Source organism: Heptranchias perlo, unplaced genomic scaffold, assembly GCF_035084215.1.
Source record: "Heptranchias perlo isolate sHepPer1 unplaced genomic scaffold, sHepPer1.hap1 HAP1_SCAFFOLD_277, whole genome shotgun sequence".
NCBI classification, from domain to species: domain Eukaryota; kingdom Metazoa; phylum Chordata; class Chondrichthyes; order Hexanchiformes; family Hexanchidae; genus Heptranchias; species Heptranchias perlo.
In genome coordinates, this window is record NW_027139289.1 from 216,222 (window position 1) to 237,437 (window position 21,216).

Below are 21,216 nucleotides of genomic sequence, written 5' to 3' on the forward strand. Positions count from 1 at the left end.
GGGCACTGTAATCACACCCTCCCACCAGTAGGGGCACTGTAATCACACCCTCCCACCAGTAGGGGCGCTGTAATCACACTCTCTCACCAGTAGGGGCACTGTAATCACACTCTCTCACCAGCAGGGGCACTGTAATCACACTCTCTCACCAGTAGGGGCACTGTAATCACACTCTCTCACCAGTAGGGGCACTGTAATCACACTCTCCCACCAGTAGGGGCACTGTAATCACACTCTCTCACCAGTAGGGGCACTGTAATCACACTCTCTCACCAGTAGGGGCACTTTAATCACACTCTCTCACCAGTAGGGGCACTGTAATCACACTCTCTCACCAGTAGGGGCACTGTAATCACACTCTCTCACCAGTAGGGGCACTGCAATCACACTCTCTCACCAGTCGGGGCACTGTAATCACACTCTCCCACCAGTAGGGGCACTGTAATCACACTCTCCCACCAGTAGGGACACTGTAATCACACCCTCCCACCAGGGGGGACACTGTAATCACACTCTCCCACCAGTAGGGGCACTGTAATCACACCCTCCCACCAGTAGGGGCACTGTCATCACCACCTCCCACCAGTAGGGACACTGTAATCACACCCTCCCACCAGTAGGGGCACTGTAATCACACCCTCCCACCAGTAGGGACACTGTAATCACACCCTCCCACCAGTAGGGGCACTGTAATCACACCGTCCCACCAGTCGGGGCACTGTGATCACACCCTCCCACCAGTAGGGACACTGTAATCACACCCTCCCACAAGTCGGGACGCTGTAATCACACCCTCCCACCAGTAGGGGCACTGTAATCACCCCCTCCCACCAGTAGGGGCACTGTAATCACACCCTCCCACCAGTCGGGGCGCTGTAATCACACCCTCCCACCAGTAGGGGCACTGTAATCACACCCTCCCACCAGTGGGGGCACTGTAATCACAACCTCCCACCAGTCGGGGCGCTGTAATCACACCCTCCCACCAGTAGGGGCACTGTAATCACACCCTCCCACCAGTAGGGACATTGTAATCACACCCTCCCACCAGTAGGGGCACTGTAATCACACCCTCCCACCAGTAGGGGCACTGTAATCACACCCTCCCACCAGTAGGGACGCTGTAATCACACCCTCCCACCAGTGGGGACATTGTAATCACACCCTCCCACCAGTAGGGGCGCTGTAATCACACCCTCCCACCAGTAGGGGCACTGTAATCACACTCTCCCACCAGTAGGGACGCTGTAATCACACCCTCCCACCAGTGGGGACATTGTAATCACACCCTCCCACCAGTAGGGGCGCTGTAATCACACCCTCCCACCAGTAGGGGCACTGTAATCACACTCTCCCACCAGTAGGGACACTGTAATCACACCCTCCCACCAGTAGGGACACTGTAATCACACTCTCCCACCAGTAGGGGCACTGTAATCACACCCTCCCACCAGTCGGGACACTGTTATCACACCCTCCCACCAGTAGGGACACTGTAATCACACCCTCCCACCAGTAGGGGCACTGTAATCACACTCTCCCACCAGTAGGGACACTGTAATCACACCCTCCCACCAGTCGGGACAATGTAATCACACCCTCCCACCAGTAGGGGCACTGTAATCACCCCCTCCCACCAGTAGGGGCACTGTAATCACCCCCTCCCACCAGTAGGGGCACTGTAATCACACCCTCCCACCAGTAGGGGCACTGTAATCACACTCTCCCACCAGTAGGGACACTGTAATCACACCCTCCCACCAGTCGGGACAATGTAATCACACCCTCCCACCAGTAGGGGCACTGTAATCACCCCCTCCCACCAGTAGGGGCACTGTAATCACCCCCTCCCACCAGTAGGGACACTGTAATCACACTCTCCCACCAGTAGGGGCACTGTAATCACACCCTCCCACCAGTAGGGGCACTGTAATCACCCCCTCCCACCAGTAGGGGCACTGTAATCACCCCCTCCCACCAGTAGGGGCACTGTAATCACACTCTCTCACCAGTAGGGGCACTGTAATCACACTCTGCCACCAGTGGGGACACTGTAATCACCCCCTCCCACCAGTAGGGGTGCTGTAATCACACCCTCCCACCAGTAGGGACACTGTAATCACACCCTCCCACCAGTAGGGGCACTGTAATCACAACCTCCCACCAGTATGGGCACTGTAATCACACCCTCCCACCAGTAGGGGCACTGTAATCACACCCTCCCACCAGTGGGGACACTGTAATCACACTCTCCCACCAGTAGGGGCGCTGTAATCACACCCTCCCACCAGTAGGGGCGCTGTAATCACACCCTCCCACCAGTAGGGGCACTGTAATCACACTCTCCCACCAGTAGGGACACTGTAATCACACCCTCCCACCAGTAGGGACACTGTAATCACACTCTCCCACCAGTAGGGGCACTGTAATCACACCCTCCCACCAGTCGGGACACTGTAATCACACCCTCCCACCAGTAGGGACACTGTAATCACACCCTCCCACCAGTAGGGGCACTGTAATCACACTCTCCCACCAGTAGGGACACTGTAATCACACCCTCCCACCAGTCGGGACACTGTAATCACACCCTCCCACCAGTAGGGACACTGTAATCACACTCTCCCACCAGTAGGGGCACTGTAATCACACCCTCCCACCAGTAGGGGCACTGTAATCACCCCCTCCCACCAGTAGGGGCACTGTAATCACCCCCTCCCACCAGTAGGGGCACTGTAATCACACTCTCTCATCAGTAGGGGCACTGTAATCACACTCTCCCACCAGTGGGGACACTGTAATCACCCCCTCCCACCAGTAGGGGTGCTGTAATCACACCCTCCCACCAGTAGGGACACTGTAATCACACCCTCCCACCAGTAGGGGCACTGTAATCACAACCTCCCACCAGTATGGGCACTGTAATCACACCCTCCCACCAGTAGGGGCACTGTAATCACAACCTCCCACCAGTAGGGGCACTGTAATCACACCCTCCCACCAGTAGGGGCACTGTAATCACACCCTCCCACCAGTAGGGACACTGTAATCACACCCTCCCACCAGTAGGGGCACTGTAATCACACTCTCTCACCAGTAGGGACACTGTAATCACCCCCTCCCACCAGTAGGGACACTGTAATCACACTCTCCCACCAGTAGGGGCACCGTAATCACACCCTCCCACCAGTAGGGGCACCGTAATCACACCCTCCCACCAGTAGGGGCGCTGTAATCACACTCTCCCACCAGTAGGGGCGCTGTAATCACACCCTCCCACCAGTAGGGGCGCTGTAATCACACTCTCCCACCAGTCGGGACACTGTAATCACCCTCTCCCACCAGTAGGGGCACTGTAATCACACTCTCCCACCAGTAGGGGCGCTGTAATCACACCCTCCCACCAGTAGGGGCACTGTAATCACACCCTCCCACCAGTAGGGGCGCTGTAATCACACCCTCCCACCAGTAGGGGCACTGTAATCACACCCTCCCACCAGTACGGGCACTGTAATCACACCCTCCCACCAGTAGGGTCACTGTAATCACACCCTCCCACCAGTAGGGGCACTGTAATCACCCCCTCCCACCAGTAGGGACACTGTAATCACACCCTCCCACCAGTAGGGGCACTGTAATCACACTCTCCCACCAGTAGGGACACTGTAATCACACCCTCCCACCAGTAGGGGCACTGTAATCACACTCTCCCACCAGTAGGGACACTGTAATCACACCCTCCCACCAGTAGGGACACTGTAATCACACTCTCCCACCAGTCGGGGCACTGTAATCACACCCTCTCACCAGTAGGGGCACTGTAATCACACCCTCCCACCAGTAGGGGCACTGTAATCACACCCTCCCACCAGTCGGGGCACTGTAATCACACCCTCCCACCAGTAGGGACACTGTAATCACACTCTCTCACCAGTAGGGGCACTGTAATCACACCCTCCCACCAGTAGGGGCACTGTAATCACACCCTCCCACCAGTAGGGGCACTGTAATCACCCCCTCCCACCAGTAGGGACACTGTAATCACACCCTCCCACCAGTAGGGGCACTGTAATCACACTCTCCCACCAGTCGGGACACTGTAATCACACCCTCCCACCAGTAGGGGCACTGTAATCACACTCTCCCACCAGTAGGGACACTGTAATCACACCCTCCCACCAGTAGGGACACTGTAATCACACCCTCCCACCAGTAGGGACACTGTAATCACACTCTCCCACCAGTTGGGGCACTGTAATCACACCCTCCCACCAGTAGGGGCACTGTAATCACACCCTCCCACCAGTAGGGGCACTGTAATCACACTCTCCCACCAGTAGGGACACTGTAATCACACCCTCCCACCAGTAGGGGCACTGTAATCACACCCTCCCACCAGTAGGGACACTGTAATCACACTCTCTCACCAGTAGGGGCGCTGTAATCACACCCTCCCACCAGTTGGGGCACTGTAATCACACCCTCCCACCAGTAGGGGCACTGTAATCACACCCTCCCACCAGTCGGGGCACTGTAATCACACTCTCCCACCAGTAGGGGCACTGTAATCACACCCTCCCACCAGTAGGGGCACTGTAATCACACCCTCCCACCAGTAGGGGCACTGTAATCACACCCTCCCACCAGTAGGGGCACTGTAATCACACCCTCCCACCAGTAGGGGCACTGTAATCACACTCTCCCACCAGTAGGGACACTGTAATCACACTCTCCCACCAGTAGGGGCACTGTAATCACACCCTCCCACCAGTAGGGACACTGTAATCACACTCTCCCACCAGTGGGGGCACTGTAATCACACTCTCTCACCAGTAGGGGCACTGTAATCACACCCTCCCACCAGTAGGGGCACTGTAATCACACCCTCCCACCAGTAGGGACACTGTAATCACACTCTCTCACCAGTAGGGGCGCTGTAATCACACCCTCCCACCAGTTGGGGCACTGTAATCACACCCTCCCACCAGTAGGGGCACTGTAATCACACCCTCCCACCAGTCGGGGCACTGTAATCACACTCTCCCACCAGTAGGGGCACTGTAATCACACCCTCCCACCAGTAGGGGCACTGTAATCACACCCTCCCACCAGTAGGGGCACTGTAATCACACCCTCCCACCAGTAGGGGCACTGTAATCACACCCTCCCACCAGTAGGGGCGCTGTAATCACACCCTCCCACCAGTAGGGGCGCTGTTGTCCCCCAGTTTTCCCTCTCCCACCTCCTCAGCCTCCTTTGCTTTGGCCAACTCGACTTTGCTTCCCAAAGTGCTGTATGTTAATATCAAATCGAAATCTTGCTTAAAAATAAGGGCAGACTTTAAAGTGGGGGCTAGAATTCTCCTGAAGATCACACTTGGCCTCGAGTCCATTGGAGAACATAAGAAATAGGAGCTGGAGTAGGCCATTCGGCCCCTCGAGCCTGCTCCGCCATTCAATCAGATCATGGCTGATCTTCGACCTCAACTCCACTTTCCTGCCCGATCCCCATATCCCTTGATTCCCCGAGAGTCCAAAAACCTATCGATCTCAGCCTTGAATATACTCAATGTCTGAGCATCCACAGCCCTCTGGGGTAGAGAATTCCAAAGATTCACAACCCTCTGAGTGAAGAAATTCCTCCTCATCTCAGTCCTAAATGGCCGACCCCTTATCCTGAGACTATGCCCCCTGGTTCTAGACTCTCCAGCCAGGGGAAACAGCCTCTCAGCATCTACCCTGTCAAACCCCCTCGAAATCGTATGTTTCAATGAGATCACCTCTCATTCTTCTAAACTCCAGAGAGTATCGGCCCATTCTACTCAATCTCTCCTCATAGGACAACCCTCTCATCCCAGGAATCAATCTAGTGAACCTTCATTGCACCGCCTCTAAGGCAAGTATATCCTTCCTTAGATAAGGAGACCAAAACTGTACACAGTACTCCAGGTGAGGTCTCACCAAAGCCCTGTACAATTGCAGCAAGACTTCCTTACTCTTGTACTCCAACCCCCTTGCAATAAAGGCCAACATACCATTTGCCTTCCTAATTGCTTGCTGTACCTGCATGTTAACTTTCTGTGTTTTGTGTACGAGGACACCCAAATCTCTCTGAACACCAACATTTAATAGTTTCTCACCATTTAAAAAATATTCTGTTTTTCTATTCTTCCTACCAAAGTGAATAACCTCACATTTCCCCACATTATACTCCATCTGCCACCACCTTTCCCACTCACTTAACCTGTCTATATCCCTTTGCAGAGTCTGTGTCCTCCTCACAGCTTACTTTCCCACCTAGCTTTGTATCATCAGCAAACTTGGATCCATTGCACTCGGTCCCTTCATCTCAGTCATTAATATAGATTGTAAATAGCTGAGGCCCGAGCACTGATCCTTGTTGTACCCCACTAGTTACAGCCTGCCAACCTGAGAATGACCCGTTTATCCCTACTCTCTGTTTTCTGTCCGTTAACCAATCCTCTATCCATGCTTATCTATTACCCCCAATCCCATGAGCCCTTATCTTGTGTAACAACCTTTTGTGTGGCACCTTATCGAATGCCTTTTGAAAATCCAAATACGCTACATTCACTGGTTCCCCTTTATCTACCCTGCTAGTTACATTGTCTAAAAAACTCTAATAAATTTGTCAAACACAATTTCCCTTTCATAAAACCATGTTGTCTCTGCCTAATCATATTATTGTAAACAATTTTACAACACCAAGTTATAGTCCAGCAATTTTATTTTAAATTCACAAGCTTTCGGAGGCTTCCTCCTTCGTCAGGTGAACGATGTGAAAAATATTGTTTCTCACATCGTTCACCTGAGGAAGGAGGAAGCCTCCGAAAACTTGTGAATTTAAAATAAAATTGCTGGACTATAACTTGGTGTTGTAAAATTGTTTACAATTGTCAACCCCAGTCCATCACCGGCATCTCCACATCATAATCATATTATGATTTTCTAAGTGCCCTGTTACCACTTCCTTAATAATGGATTCCAGCATTTTCCCTCTCACTGACGTCAGGCTAACTGGCCTGTTTTCTCATTCCCTCCTTTCTTGAATAGCGGGGTTACATTTGCTTCCTTCCAATCCACAGGGACTGTTCTAGAATCTAGGGAATTTTGGACGATCACAATCAATGCATCCACTATCTCTGCAGCCTCCTCTTTTATAACCCTAGGACGTAGGCCATCAGGTCCAGGGGATTTGTCGGCTTTTAGTCCCATTAATTTCTCCAGCACTTTTTCTTTACTGATATTAATTACTTTAAGTTCCTCCCTCTCATTAGACCCTTGGTTCCCCACTATTTCTGGTATTTATTTGTGTCTTCTACTGTGAAGACAGATACAAAATATTTCTTTAATGTCTCTGCCACTTCCTGATTCCCCATTATAATTTCTCCTGTCTCAGCCTCTAAGGGACCAACGTTTACTTTTGCTAATCTCTTCCTTTTTATATATTTGTAGAAACTCTTACAATCTGTTTTTATATTTCTTGCTAGTTTACTCTCATATTCTATTTTCTCTCTTTTTATCAATTGTTTGGTCGTCCTTTGCCGGTTTCTAAAACTCTCCCAATCCTCGGGCTAACTACTCCTCCTGGCAATGAACGCAGACGAGTTCTGAACCACTCAAAGACAGAAAGTACAGGGTCACGGTCGGTAACTGGAGGGCAGATATTTCCGAAAGAATGAAGGAGATTATTTTAGTGTACAGAGGATTGTTAGGACACTGGGTCACGAAGGGCGGGGCAAGGAGAATCCAGTATAGATTTTAAGAGGAAAGTGATCTTTTTCGAAAATAAAAGCGGCTGGAGAAGGGCAGGGGAACAGGATTAAGGGGAGAGCTCTTTCAGAGGGCCAGCAGAGGCACAATGGGCCGAGTGTCCTCCTTGGATTCCACGCTAGTCAGCATAGAGAAAAGACAGGACCATGTTTTGGGCAGAACCCTGAAAAATGAACGAGGGACAAACACTGAACCTTCCAGCTCCCGAAATCGTTCGTGTGATTATTTAATTGGAGGTTGTCCACATCTCTGGTGTAACTCGCAGCGGGGAGGTGGGTGCAGGGCATCAGGGGTTTATCAAAATATAGCTTCCAGCAGGCACCTGGAAAAGGACAGGGCGTCAGCCGGTATCTGGCTGGAAGCATGAGGCAGGTTTATCTCCAGGTGTCAGTTGGAGGAGTTCCAGGCTTCCAAGTGAGATCTGCTGTAATAACAGAGATGGATTTAAGGGGAAGCTCGATAAACACATGAGGGAGAAAGGAATAGGAGGATATGGTGATAGGGTGAGATGAAGAGGGGAGGGAGGAGACTCGTGTGGAGCATAAAAACCGGGATAGACTGAATGGCCTCTCTCTGTGCTGTCGTCTCTGTGCAACTCACTGTAAAGGCCCAGAACAACATCACGAGTCCTCCATGTCAGGTTAGAATTTTTACACTCCTCGTGCTCCCAGTGCTGGGAAAGGACTCCTTCCCATTTCAGACTCTCATTGGCGGCATCAGGCAGACACAAACCAGGCACAGCAGAGCAAAATAGAACAGCAGACCCCCTCGGCCCAACTCCCCACTGAGTCCTTGTTTTCAATTTCCCAAAGACGTCCTGCGTTCTCGTTTAATGAGATCCTGTTTGCACCGAGTTCATTGTCAGTTTTATGGAGCAGTCAATTGAAAAGAAATCTGGACGATGCAGAAACAGGTAGCAATTAATTCCACAGAAGTCTGGTATGATGATATATTTAATGTGACTCTGATAGTTTTATTTTACACTTGGTAGCGATTATTTGATGCAGTATAATGTGGATAAATGTGAAGTTATCCACTGCGGAAGGAAGAACAGAAAGGCAGAGTATTATTTAAATGGTGATAGATTGGGGAATGTTGATGTACAAAGGGACCTGGGTGTCCTTGTACACCAGTCACTGAAAGCAAACATGCAGGTGCAGCAAGCAGTTAGGAAGGCAAATGGTATGTTGGCCTTCATTGCAAGAGGATTTGAGTACAGGAGCAAGGAAGACTTACTGCAGTTATACAGGGCCTTGGTGAGACCACACCTGGAGTATTGTGTGTAGTTTTGGTCTCCTTACCTTAGAAAGGATATACTTGCCATAGAGGGAGTGCAGCGAAGGTTCACCAGACTGATTCCTGGGATGGCAGGACTGTCGTATGAGGAGAGATTGGGTCGACTCGGCCTGTATTCACTCGAGTTTAGAAGAATGAGAGGGGATCTCATTGAAACATATAAAATTCTGACAGGGCTCGACAGACTGGATGCAGGGAGGATGTTTCCCCTGGCTGGGGAGTCCAGAACGAGGGCTCACAGTCTCAGGATACAGGGTAGGACATTTCGGACTGAGATGAGGAGAAATTTCTTCACTCAGAGGGTGGTGAACCTGTGGAATTCTCTACCACAGAAGGCAGTGGGAGGCCGAGTCACTGAATATATTTAAGAAGGAGCTGGATAGATTTCTAGACACAAAAGGCATCAAGAGGAATGGGGAGAGAGCGGGAATATAGTATTGAGATAGAGGATCAGCCATGATCATATTGAATGGCGGAGCAGGCTCGAAGGGCTGAATGGCCTACTCCTGCTCCTATTCTCAAATATTTATCCCTGTAAGAAGAGTTTTCCACTGACCAGTTTAAGGAATGGACAGCGTCCGTCATAGTACGAAATGGGCTGATAGATCAAAAGGCAAAATCATCGACTTTCTCCAATTTGCCAGCTCTGATTCTCCCTCGGTTTGTGGCTTAAACGTGTCTTAACGGTCAGAGCATCGAACAATAAATTAAAACGACTGCGAATAACACGGTACCATGGCACATTATCAATTCGAATGCCTGGATCCATTACAAAGTAGTAGCTCACCTCACACACTAACCTCAGTCGCTGTCCCCTCCGTGCGATATTTCCCCTGCAGCTATAAAGCCATCAAGGCAGCGAGCGATGGTAATCCAGACCGAGCAGTCTCGGGCTGCAAAACACAGGACAAGTCTCAGAGAATATAGCAGGGAGATGAACGAGAAATTAACTCCATCTTATTGACCGACTCTGATATCGCAACAAAGATCGCCATCGTTTGCTCGGCCGAGTGACACGTCTGGAGAGACCACATCTTCCTCGGGACAGAACCAAATCGCCACCAAGTTCAGTGTTAGAAATTCTGTCTCACTTGGCATCCAGCTTGCTCCCTGGGTCAATAATGTGAGATTCCTTGACACGTAAAATACAAGCCAGAATTACGGCATAAAACTGGAAACCTACCAACAGGAATAAAGGTGTCACTTTTTAACAGAGTGAAATGAATTGGAAATTAATATAGATTTACACGCACCAGAAACCCCAAATAACAAACGAACAATAAACAAGTGAAGAGATTAATTTTGGGGAGTAAATATCTCCAACAGAAGGATGTAATGGGTGGAATAATCACAGGAAATAAAATTCGATCCAATCTTCAGTAAGTGATCACTTTAATTCTGGAAACGAACATGAAATTGACATCGAATTACGTAGAATGTACCGGAAGGAAACAGGCCATTCGGCCCAACAGGTCCACCATGTCCGAGCCTCCTCCCTCCCTACCCCATCTCACCCTATCACCCTCTCCTTCTATTCCTTTCTCCCTCATGTGTTTATCGAGCTTCCCCTTAAATCCATCGATTCTATTCCCCTCGACCACTCCCTGTGGGAGCGAGTTCCACATTCTCACCGCTCTCTGGGTAAAGAAGTTTCTCCTGAATTCCCGATTGGATTTATTAGTGACTCTCTTATATTGGTGGCCCCCTCGTTCTGGTCTCCCCCACAAGTGGAAACATCTTCTCTACGTCTACCCTATCGAAACCCCTTCATAATTTTAAAGACCTCTATCTGGTCACCCCAATTTTCTAGAGAAAAAAGCCCCAGTCTGTTCAGTCTCTCCTGATAGTTATAACCTCTCAGTTCTGGTATTATCCTCGTGAATCTTCTTTGCACCTTCTCCAATGCCTCTATATCCTTTTTATAATATGGAGACCAGAACTGTGCCCAGTGCTCCAAGTGTGATATGGAGACCAGAACTGTGCCCAGTATTCCAAGTGTGATATGGAGACCAGAACTGTGCCCAGTGCTCCAAGTGTGATATGGAGACCAGAACTGTGCCCAGTGCTCCAAGTGTGATATGGAGACCAGAACTGTGCCCAGTGCTCCAAGTGTGATATGGAGACCAGAACTGTGCCCAGTATTCCAAGTGTGATATGGAGACCAGAACTGTGCCCAGTGCTCCCAGTGTGATATGGAGACCAGAACTGTGCCCAGTATTCCAAGTGTGATATGGAGACCAGAACTGTGCCCAGTATTCCAAGTGTGATATGGAGACCAGAACTGTGCCCAGTATTCCAAGTGTGATATGGAGACCAGAACTGTGCCCAGTGCTCCAAGTGTGATATGGAGACCAGAACTGTGCCCAGTATTCCAAGTGTGATATGGAGACCAGAACTGTGCCCAGTGCTCCAAGTGTGATATGGAGACCAGAACTGTGCCCAGTGCTCCAAGTGTGATATGGAGACCAGAACTGTGCCCAGTATTCCAAGTGTGATATGGAGACCAGAACTGTGCACAATATTCCAAGTGTGGTCTAAGCAAGGTTCTATACAAGTTTAACATAACTTCACTGCTTTTCAATTCTATCCCTCTAGAAATGAACCCCAGTGCTTGGTTTGCCCTTTTTATGGACTTATTAACCTGTGTCGCTACTTCTAGTGATTTGTGTATCTGTACCCCCAGATCCCTCTGCTCCTCTCCCCCATTTAGACTCTTATTATCCAAACAGTATGAGGCCTCCTTATTCTTCCTACCAAACCTCACACTTATCTATATTGAAATCCATTTGCCCATTCTTCAAGTTGCCTCTTGCCTTTTCATCCATTCTTCCTCGGCGTTAACCCCACCCCCCAATCTCGTGCCCTCCGCAAATTTCGAAATTGTACTTCCGATTCCCGAGTCCAAACGGTGAACGACAGTGGTCCCAGCACCGATCCCTGTGGATCCCACGGTCCCACCTTCTGCCGGTCTGAGAAGCTCCCCCTTAACCCCTACTCTGTTTTCGGATTTTGTGGCCAACTTGTTGTCCATTCTGCTCCCTGCCCCCCCCCCCCCCTCCGAGTCCACACGCTCCGACCTAAGTCATGGGTCTGCGGTGCGGACACTACGAGGGGGCAGTCGGTGAGCGGTCGCTGTAGAAAACCGACCGGGAAAGGAAATCTCAGCTGGGATAGAATCCCAGAGCGGTTTACAGCGCAGCGGGGAGGCCGTTCAGCCCATCCAGCCCCTGCTAGCTCTTTATGAGGACAATCCAGTCACTCCCACTCCCCCCCGCAGCCCTGCAAATGTTTTCTCTTCAAATGTTCATTGATTTTCTGGGATTGTTGATAATCTAAATGATTTTGATTGAATTCCTTATTGTTTCCCAAACTGGAGGTTAGGCCTCTCTTTCTGAGGTAAATTTACTAGGCCCCATTTCCCCCCCCCCCCCCCCCCTTGTCCATCATCCGAAATGGGCGTCTTGCGATTGACGTGGCGTTCGTCCAATAGAAAGAGCTGGAGGGCCGAACAATGGTCGGTTCGTCCGACCAATGGCGACGCCGGGAGGGCGGGACGACCGTTTGCTGGTTCGCTACGCTGTGATTGACGTGCGATTCGACCAATACAAAGAGCAGGAAGACCGAGAGCCCTTCGCTACTCCAACCAATGAGGGAGCGTGGCGGGCGGGACGCGTGTCAGCGGGCGCGGTGTGTTGTGATTGATGTGCGGCTTGACCAATAGAAAGACCTGGAGGACCGAGGGTTGGTCGGTCCTCCTACCAATGGCGATGGTCGGAGGGCGGGATGTTTGGGTACGCATTCGATGTGTTGTAATTGACGTGCGGTTTGACCAATAGAAAGATCTCGAGTACCGTGCGCGACTCGGTCCTCCAACCAATGGCGGAGCGCGGGGGGCGGGTCGAGTGTCCGAGCCCTCCGTATGTTGTGATTGACGTGCGGTTTGACCAATAGAAAGCGCGGATGAGGCCCGGCGGGCCGAGCGATGGTCGGTCCTCTGACCAATGGCGGAGCGCGGGGGGCGGGTCGCGGGGCCGAGCTGAGGCCGGGCGGACGGAGGTTTGTTCCTTTTCTTTTTTGGAGGGATTTTTATTCCACAGAAGCGGAATTAGTTTAAATCTAAAATAACCGCGAAGGAACCGCGGGGGGCGGAACTTTCGGGAGGGAAACAGTTTCATTTAATTCTCGGGGTTTCACGCAGCGAGCAGGAGCTCTTAAAGGAACAGTCAGGGTCTTAAAGGGGCAGTCAGGGTCTTAAAGGGACAGTCAGGATCTTAAAGGAACAGTCAGGGTCTTAAAGGGGCAGTCAGGGTCTTAAAGGGACAGTCAGGATCTTAAAGGGACAGTCAGGATCTTAAAGGGGCAGTCAGGGTCTTAAAGGGACAGTCAGGATCTTAAAGGGGCAGTCAGGGTCTTAAAGGGGCAGTCAGGGTCTTAAAGGGGCAGTCAGGGTCTTAAAGGGACAGTCAGGGTCTTAAACGGACAGTCAGGGTCTTAAAGGGACAGTCAGGGTCTTAAAGGGACAGTCAGGATCTTAAAGGGGCAGTCAGGGTCTTAAAGGGGCAGTCAGGGTCTTAAAGGGACAGTCAGGGTCTTAAACGGACAGTCAGGGTCTTAACGGGACAGTCAGGATTTTAAAGGGAGAGTCAGGATCTTAAAGGGACAGTCAGGATTTTAAAGGGACAGTCAGGATTTTAAAGGGACAGTCAGGGTCTTAAAGGGACAGTCAGGATTTTAAAGGGATAGTCAGGGTCTTAAAGGGAGAGTCAGGGTCTTAAAGGGACAGTCAGGGTCTTAAAGGGACAGTCAGGATTTTAAAGGGACAGTCAGGGTCTTAAAGGGACAGTCAGGATTTTAAAGGGACAGTCAGGGTCTTAAAGGGAGAGTCAGGGTCTTAAAGGGACAGTCAGGATCCTAAAGGGACAGTCAACAATAAAGAGACTGTCAGGATCTTAAAGGGACAGTTCAGGTCTTAAAGGGAGAGTCAGGGTCTTAAAGGGACAGTCAGGATCCTAAAGGGACAGTCAACAATAAAGAGACAGCCAGGTTCTTAAAGGGACAGTCAACAATAAAGTGACACGGTCTTAAAAGGACAGTCAGCAATTAAGAGAACCATGCCCCTTTAAGCTGTGGGAGACAGGGACAGTGTCTCCCACTGTGTGGTTTGCAGTTAAAGGGACACTGACTGTTTGACTTGGCCTGGACACTGTAGCTGACGATCTTGCTGTCTGTAGTCGGTTTTTGTCGGACTGGGTGAGACGGCTGCAAACCTGTCCACTTTCGTCGCCTCAGGCTTTCCGAAAATCCGACGTTTTTTTTGACGAGGATCCATTTGACGCCCTTGTTCCATTTTTAACTGTTGCAAAAATTTTGCAATGAAGGACAAAGCCTTGGTTTAAAGGTGGGGTAACATTTCTCTTAAAATATTCTGTCCCTTCCGGATGGCCCTCCTTCCAAAACATCCTTCTCTGCAGATCAGGAAAGCTCCACAATTCTTGGTCAGTGATCAGCCAGCTGATCTCAGTGGGGGCATTAGTTGGTGGCTAAATAAAGCAGGGGGGGAATCAGCCAGAAGGAAGAACGAGGAGAGGCAATATAAACTAAATGGTACAATTTTAAAGGGGGTGCAGGAACAGAGAGACCTGGAGGTGTATGTACACAAATTGTTGAAGGTGGCAGGACAAGTCAATTTGCAGTGGCCTCCTCCTGTGCTGTAAGGTTTGTAGAGGCGAGAACTGTTCCGAATTTCTCTCCTGTTTTGTGAACTCCCTTTAAAACAGGATGTTGGAAACGGAGGATTTGCAGACCGGAAGTTCAGACCGAACATCGCGTGGAGACCGGACGGAGGCCCTCGATTCGTCGGGACCCGAGGGCCATCGGGCGGCGCCAGTGGACGGGAGGAGCCCCAATCGCAGCGGGGCGAAGCAGTACACCTGTCCCGTGAGCAGCCGCGCGTACAGGCGACCCTTCGATCCGGAGCGGCACGGGCGGAGTCAGGGCGAGGACCGAGCCTTTCAGTGTGGGGACTGCGGGAAGGGCTTTAACTATCCCTCCGAGCTGGAGACCCACCAGCGCAGCCACACCGGGGAGAGGCCGTTTGCCTGCTCCGCCTGCGGGAAGGGCTTTGTTTGCTCCTCCCAGCTGCTGAGACACCAGCGGGCCCACACCGGGGAGAGGCCGTTCGCCTGCTCCCTGTGCGGGAAGCGATTCACGCAGGCGCATAACCTGCTGACCCACCAGCGCTGTCACACCGGGGAGAGGCCGTTCGCCTGCTCCGTCTGCGGGAAGGGCTTCACCCTGTCCTCCCACGTGCTGAGACACCAGCGGGTCCACACCGGGGAGCGGCCGTTCGCCTGCCCCGTGTGCGGGAAAGGATTCGCTCAGGCGTCCAACATGGCGACCCACCAACGCAGCCACACTGGAGAGAAACCCTTCACCTGCCCCGTGTGCGGGAAGGGATTCACTCGCTCGTCCAGCCTGCTGTCCCACCGGCAGGCCCACAGCGGGCGGGCGTCCTTTAAGTGCGCGCGCTGTGGGAACGACTTCCTGGCGGCCAAGGCGCTGTCGGGTCACCAGCGCAGTCACACTGACCAGAGACCGTTCCAGTGCTCGCATTGCTGGAAGTGGTTCAGGCACCCGTCCCATCTCCTGGCCCACCAGCTCACCCACACCGGGGAGAGGCCGTTCGTCTGCTCCGTCTGTGAGAAGGGTTTCACCTGTTCGTCCCATTTACTGAGACATCAGCGCGTCCACACCTGATAACAGCGGCTCGATACTGCGGCTATAATCGAGGGCTGAGTAATTACGGCCGACAGGAGGTCCTTTGAAATGTTGTTAGCCCAATAACTGAACTGGGGATCAATATTCTTTATGTATGTCAAATAAATCAGCTTCCTTTTAAACGTGCAGTGTGTCTGATCTCTGGCGCGGCCCCTTTAAGCTCTGTTGCTGTGACATTTAATCCAGCGAGATTATTTTACCAAATTAACTTTTGGTGCAAAATCTACAATTCGGCATTTTTAAAGGTTCCACTCCCCAAAACATTTAACTTGCCTGAACGCTCCCACCGAAGGGAATCCCGCAGGGAATAATGGCGATTGGTGGACAATTGAGTGTGCTCGACTTTTGCCTCAGCTCCTCGGCTACTGAAGCCCTCACCCGTGCCTTTCTCACCTCAAGTCTCGACTCTTCCGGTGCTCTCCTGGCCGGTCTCCCACCCTCCGTAAACTCCAGCTCATCCAAAACTCTGCTGCCCCCCGTATCCCAACTTGCACCAAGTCCCGTTCTCCCATCACCCCCGGTGCTCGCTGGCCGACATTGGCTCCCTGTCCAGCAACACCTCGATTTTAAAATTCTCATCCTTGTTTTCAAATCCCTCCATGGCCCTCGCCCCCCTCCCTATCTCTGTAACCTCCTCCAGCCCCTACAACCCTCCGAGATCTCTGCGCTCCTCCAATTCCAGCCTCTTGCACATCCCCGATTCCCATGGCTCCACCATTGGCGGCCGTGCCTTCAGCTGCCTGGGCCCTAAGCTCTGGAATTCCCTCCCTAAACCTCTCCGCCTCTCTCTCTCCTTAAAGACGCTCCTTAAAACCCACCTCTTTGACCAAGCTTTCGGGTTCTGGGGTTGTCCCTGCCCGCAATCTCCCCATTCTCTGCCCCTCATCTCCCCATTCTCAGCATCCCCATTCTCTGAGCCTCCATTCAACACCCACCCAGCCCCCGATTCTCTGCTGACCCATTCTCTCCCCCACATCCCATTCTCTCTCCACACCTTTCTATGCCCCCTACTCCAGTATCTGCCCCACACCCGATCTTCTGGACCCATTCTCTACGCCCCATCGTTTGCCATCTTACCCCACAACCCATTCACTGCCATTCTCTGCTCCCATGACCCCATCCCTGCTCAACCTCCCACTCCATGCCCCCAATCTCCCCATTCCCTGCCCCCAATCTCCCCATTCCCTGCCCCCAATCTCCCCATTCTCTGTCCCCAATCTCCCCATTCTCGGCTCCCCATTCTCTGCTCCCCAATCTCCCCATTCTCTGCCCCCAATCCCCCATTCTCTGGTCTCCAATCTCCTCATTCCCTATCCCCAATCTCCCCATTCTCTGCTCCCCAATCTCCCCATTCTCTACCCCCCAATCTCCCCATTCCCTATCCCCCAATCTCCCCATTCTCCGTCCCCAATCTCCCCATTCACTAAACCCCAATCTCCCCATTCTCCGTCCCCAATCTCCCCATTCTCTGCCCTCAATCCTCCCATTCTATGCCCCCCAATCTTCCCATTCTCTGTCCCCAATCCCCCCATTCCCTGCCCCCCAATCTCCCCATTCCCTGCCCCCAATCTCCCCATTCTCAGCTCCCCAATCTCCCCATTCCCTACCCCCAATCTCCCCATTCTCTGTCCCCAATCTCCTCATTCTCTTTTACCAATCCCCCTATTCTCTGCTCCCCATTCTCTGTTCCCCAATCCCACCATTCTCTGCTCCCCATTCTCTGCTCCCCATTCTCTGCTCCCCATTCTCTGCTCCCCAATCTCCCCATTCTCTGCCCCCAATCCCCCATTCTCTGCCCCCAATCCCCCCATTCTCTACCCCCAATCTCCCCATTCCCTATCCCCAATCTCCCCATTCCCTACCCCCCAATCTCCCCAGTCCCTACCCCCGAATCTCCCCATTCCCTGCCCGCAATCTTCACATTCTCTAACCCCAATCTCCCCATTCCCTGCCCCCAATCTCCCCATTCCCTACCCCCCAATCTCCCCAGTCCCTACCCCCCAATCTCCCCATTCCCTGCCCCCAATCTCCCCATTCCCTACCCCCCAATCTCCCCATTCCCTGCCCGCAATCTCCCCATTCTCTACCCCCCAATATCCCCATTCCCGACCCCACAATCTCCCCATTCCCTACCCCCAATCTCCCCATTCTCTTCCCTCCCAAATCCCCAATTCACTGTTGGCAATCGCCAAATTTACTGCCCCCCATTCTCCACATTCTCTACCCCCCAATCTCCCCATTCCATACCACCCAATCTCCCCATTCTCCGTCCCCAATCTCCCCATTCTCTACTCCCCAATCTCCCCATTCTCCGTCCCCAATCTCCCCATTCTCCGTCCCCAATCTCCCCATTCTCCGTCCCCAATCTCCCCATTCTCTACTCCCCAATCTCCCCATTCCATACCACCCAATCTCCCCATTCTCCGTCCCCAATCTCCCCATTCTCTACTCCCCAATCTCCCCATTCTCCGTCCCCAATCTCCCCATTCTCCGTCCCCAATCTCCCCATTCTCCGTCCCCAATCTCCCCATTCTCTACTCCCCAATCTTCCCATTCCCTGCCCCCAATCTCCCCATTCTCTGCCCCACAATCTCCCGATTCACTGCACCCCAATCCCCCCATTCTCTGCCCCCAATCCCCCCATGCTCTGCCCTCAATCTCCCCATTCCCTGCCCCCAATCTCCCCATTCTCTGCCCCACAATCTCCCGATTCACTGCACCCCAATCCCCCCATTCTCTGCCCCCAATCCCCCCATTCTCTACCCCCAATCTCCCCATTCTCTACCCCCAAATCCCCCATTCTCTACCCCCAATCTCCCCATTCTCTGCCCCCAATCCCCCCATTCTCTACCCCCCAATCTCCCCATTCTCTGCCCCAAATCCCCCATTCTCGACCCCCCAATCGCCCCATTCTCTGCCCCCAATCCCCCCATTCTCTGCCCCCAATCCCCCCATTCTCTGCCCCCAATCTCTGCCCCCAATCCCCCCATTCTCTACCCCCCAATCTCCCCATTCTCTGCTCCCCAATCTCCCCATTCTCTGCCCCCCAATCTCCCCAGTCTCTGCCCTCCCAAATCCCCAATTCTCTGACCGCAATCTCCCCATTCATGGCCCCCAATCTCCCCATTTGCTGCCCCAATCTCCCCATTCTCTGCCCCCAATCTCCCCATTCTCTGCCCCCCAATCTCCCCATTCTCTGTCCCCAATCTCCCCATTCTCTGCCCCCAATCTCCCCATTCTCTGCCCCCAATCTCCCCATTCTCTGCCCCCAATCTCCCCATTCCCTGCTCCCAATCTCCCCATTCTCTGCCCCCCAATCTCCCCATTCTCTGCCCCCCAATCTCCCCATTCTCTGCCCCCAATCTCCCCATTCTCTGCCCCCAATCTCCCCATTCCCTGCCCCCAATCCCCCCATTCTCTATTCCCCAATCTCCCCATTCTCTGCCCCCAATCTCCCCATTCTCTGCCCCCAATCTCCCCATTCTCTGCCCCCAATCTCCCCATTCTCTGCCCCCAATCTCCCCATTCTCTGCCCCCAATCTCCCCATTCCCTGCTCCCAATCTCCCCATTCTCTGCCCCCCAATCTCCCCATTCTCTGCCCCCCAATCTCCCCATTCTCTGCCCCCAATCTCCCCATTCCCTGCCCCCAATCTCCCCATTCTCTGCCCCCCAATCTCCCCATTCTCTGCCCCCAATCTCCCCATTCTCTGCCCCCAATCTCCCCATTCCCTGCCCCCAATCCCCCCATTCTCTATTCCCCAATCTCCCCATTCTCTGCCCCCAATCTCCCCATTCCCTGCCCCCCAATCTCCCCATTCTCTGCCCCCCAATCTCCCCATTCTCTGCCCCCAATCTCCCCATTCTCTGCCCCCAATCTCCCCATTCCCTGCCCCCAATCTCCCCATTCTCTGCCCCCCAATCTCCCCATTTTCTGCCCCCAATCTCCCCATTCTCAGCCTCCCAATCCCCCCATTCTCTGGCCCCAATCCCCCCAATCTCTGCCCCCAATCTCCCAATTCCCTGCCCCCAATCCCCCCATTCTCTATTCCCCAATCCCCCCATTCTCTATTCCCCAATCTCCCCATTCTCAGCTCCCCAATCTCCCCATTCACAGCCCCCAATCTCCCCATTCTCTGCACCCAATCTCCCCATTCACAGCCCCCAATCTTCCCATTCTCTGCTCCCCAATCCCCCCATTCTCTACCCCTCAATCTCCCCATTCGCTGCCCCAATCTTCCCATTCTCTGCCCCCAATCTCCCCATTCTCTGCCCCCAATCTTCCCATTCTCTGCTCCCCAATCCCCCCATTCTCTGCCCCCAATCTCCCCATTCTCTGCCCCCAATCTCCCCATTCTCTGCTCCCCAATCCCCCTATTCTCTGCCCCCAATCTCCCCATTCTCTGCTCCCCAATCCCCCTATTCTCTGCCCCCAATCTCCCCATTCTCTGCTCTCCAATCTCCCCATTCTCTGCCCCCAATCTCCCCATTCTCTGCTCCCCAATCCCCCCATTCTCTGCTCCCCAATCTCCCCATTCTCTGCCCCCAATCTCCCCATTCTCTGCTCCCCAATCCCCCCATTCTCTGCCCCCAATCTCCCCATTCTCTGCTCCCCAATCCCCCCATTCTCTGCTCCCCAATCCCCCCATTCTCTGCCCCCAATCTCCCCATTCTCTGCTCCCCAATCCCCCCATTCTCTGCTCCCCAATCCCCCCATTCTCTGCTCCCCAATCTCTCCATTCTCTGCTCCCCAATCCCCCCATTCTCTGCCCCCCAATCCCCCCATTCTCTGCCCCCAATCTCCTCATTCTCTGCCCCCAATCTCCCCATTCTCTGCTCCCCAATCCCCCCATTCTCTGCTCCCCAATCCCCCCATTCTCTGCCCCCAATCTCCCCATTCTCTGCTCCCCAATCCCCCCATTCTCTGCTCCCCAATCCCCCCATTCTCTGCTCCCCAATCTCTCCATTCTCTGCTCCCCAATCCCCCCATTCTCTGCCCCCCAATCCCCCCATTCTCTGCTCCCCAATCCCCCGATTCTCTGCCCCCAATCTCCCCATTCTCTGCTCCCCAATCCCCCCATTCTCTGCTCCCCAATCTCTCCATTCTCTGCTCCCCAATCTCCCCATTCTCTGCCCCCCAATCCCCCCATTCTCTGCCCCCAATCTCCTCATTCTCTGCCCCCAATCTCCCCATTCTCTGCTCCCCAATCCCCCCATTCTCTGCCCCCAATCTCCCCATTCTCTGCCCCCAATCTTCCCATTCACAGCCCCCAAATCTCCCCATTCTCTGCCCCCAATCTCCCAATTCTCTATCCACGATCCCCCCACTCTCTGCACCCAATCTCCCCATTC

General features: G+C 52.8%; 1 protein-coding gene across 1 annotated transcript in view; it reads left to right on the forward strand.

The window, feature by feature from the left end:
- Positions 1–21,216, forward strand: part of LOC137310831 (zinc finger protein 850-like) — a 171,620-nt gene that overhangs the window by 133,264 nt on the left and 17,140 nt on the right. The window contains exons 5-6 of the mRNA XM_067978412.1: positions 13,055–13,145; positions 14,867–15,842. Coding sequence (XP_067834513.1) covers positions 13,055–13,145; positions 14,867–15,842 — 1,067 coding nt within the window. The remainder of the gene's footprint in view (positions 1–13,054; positions 13,146–14,866; positions 15,843–21,216) is intronic.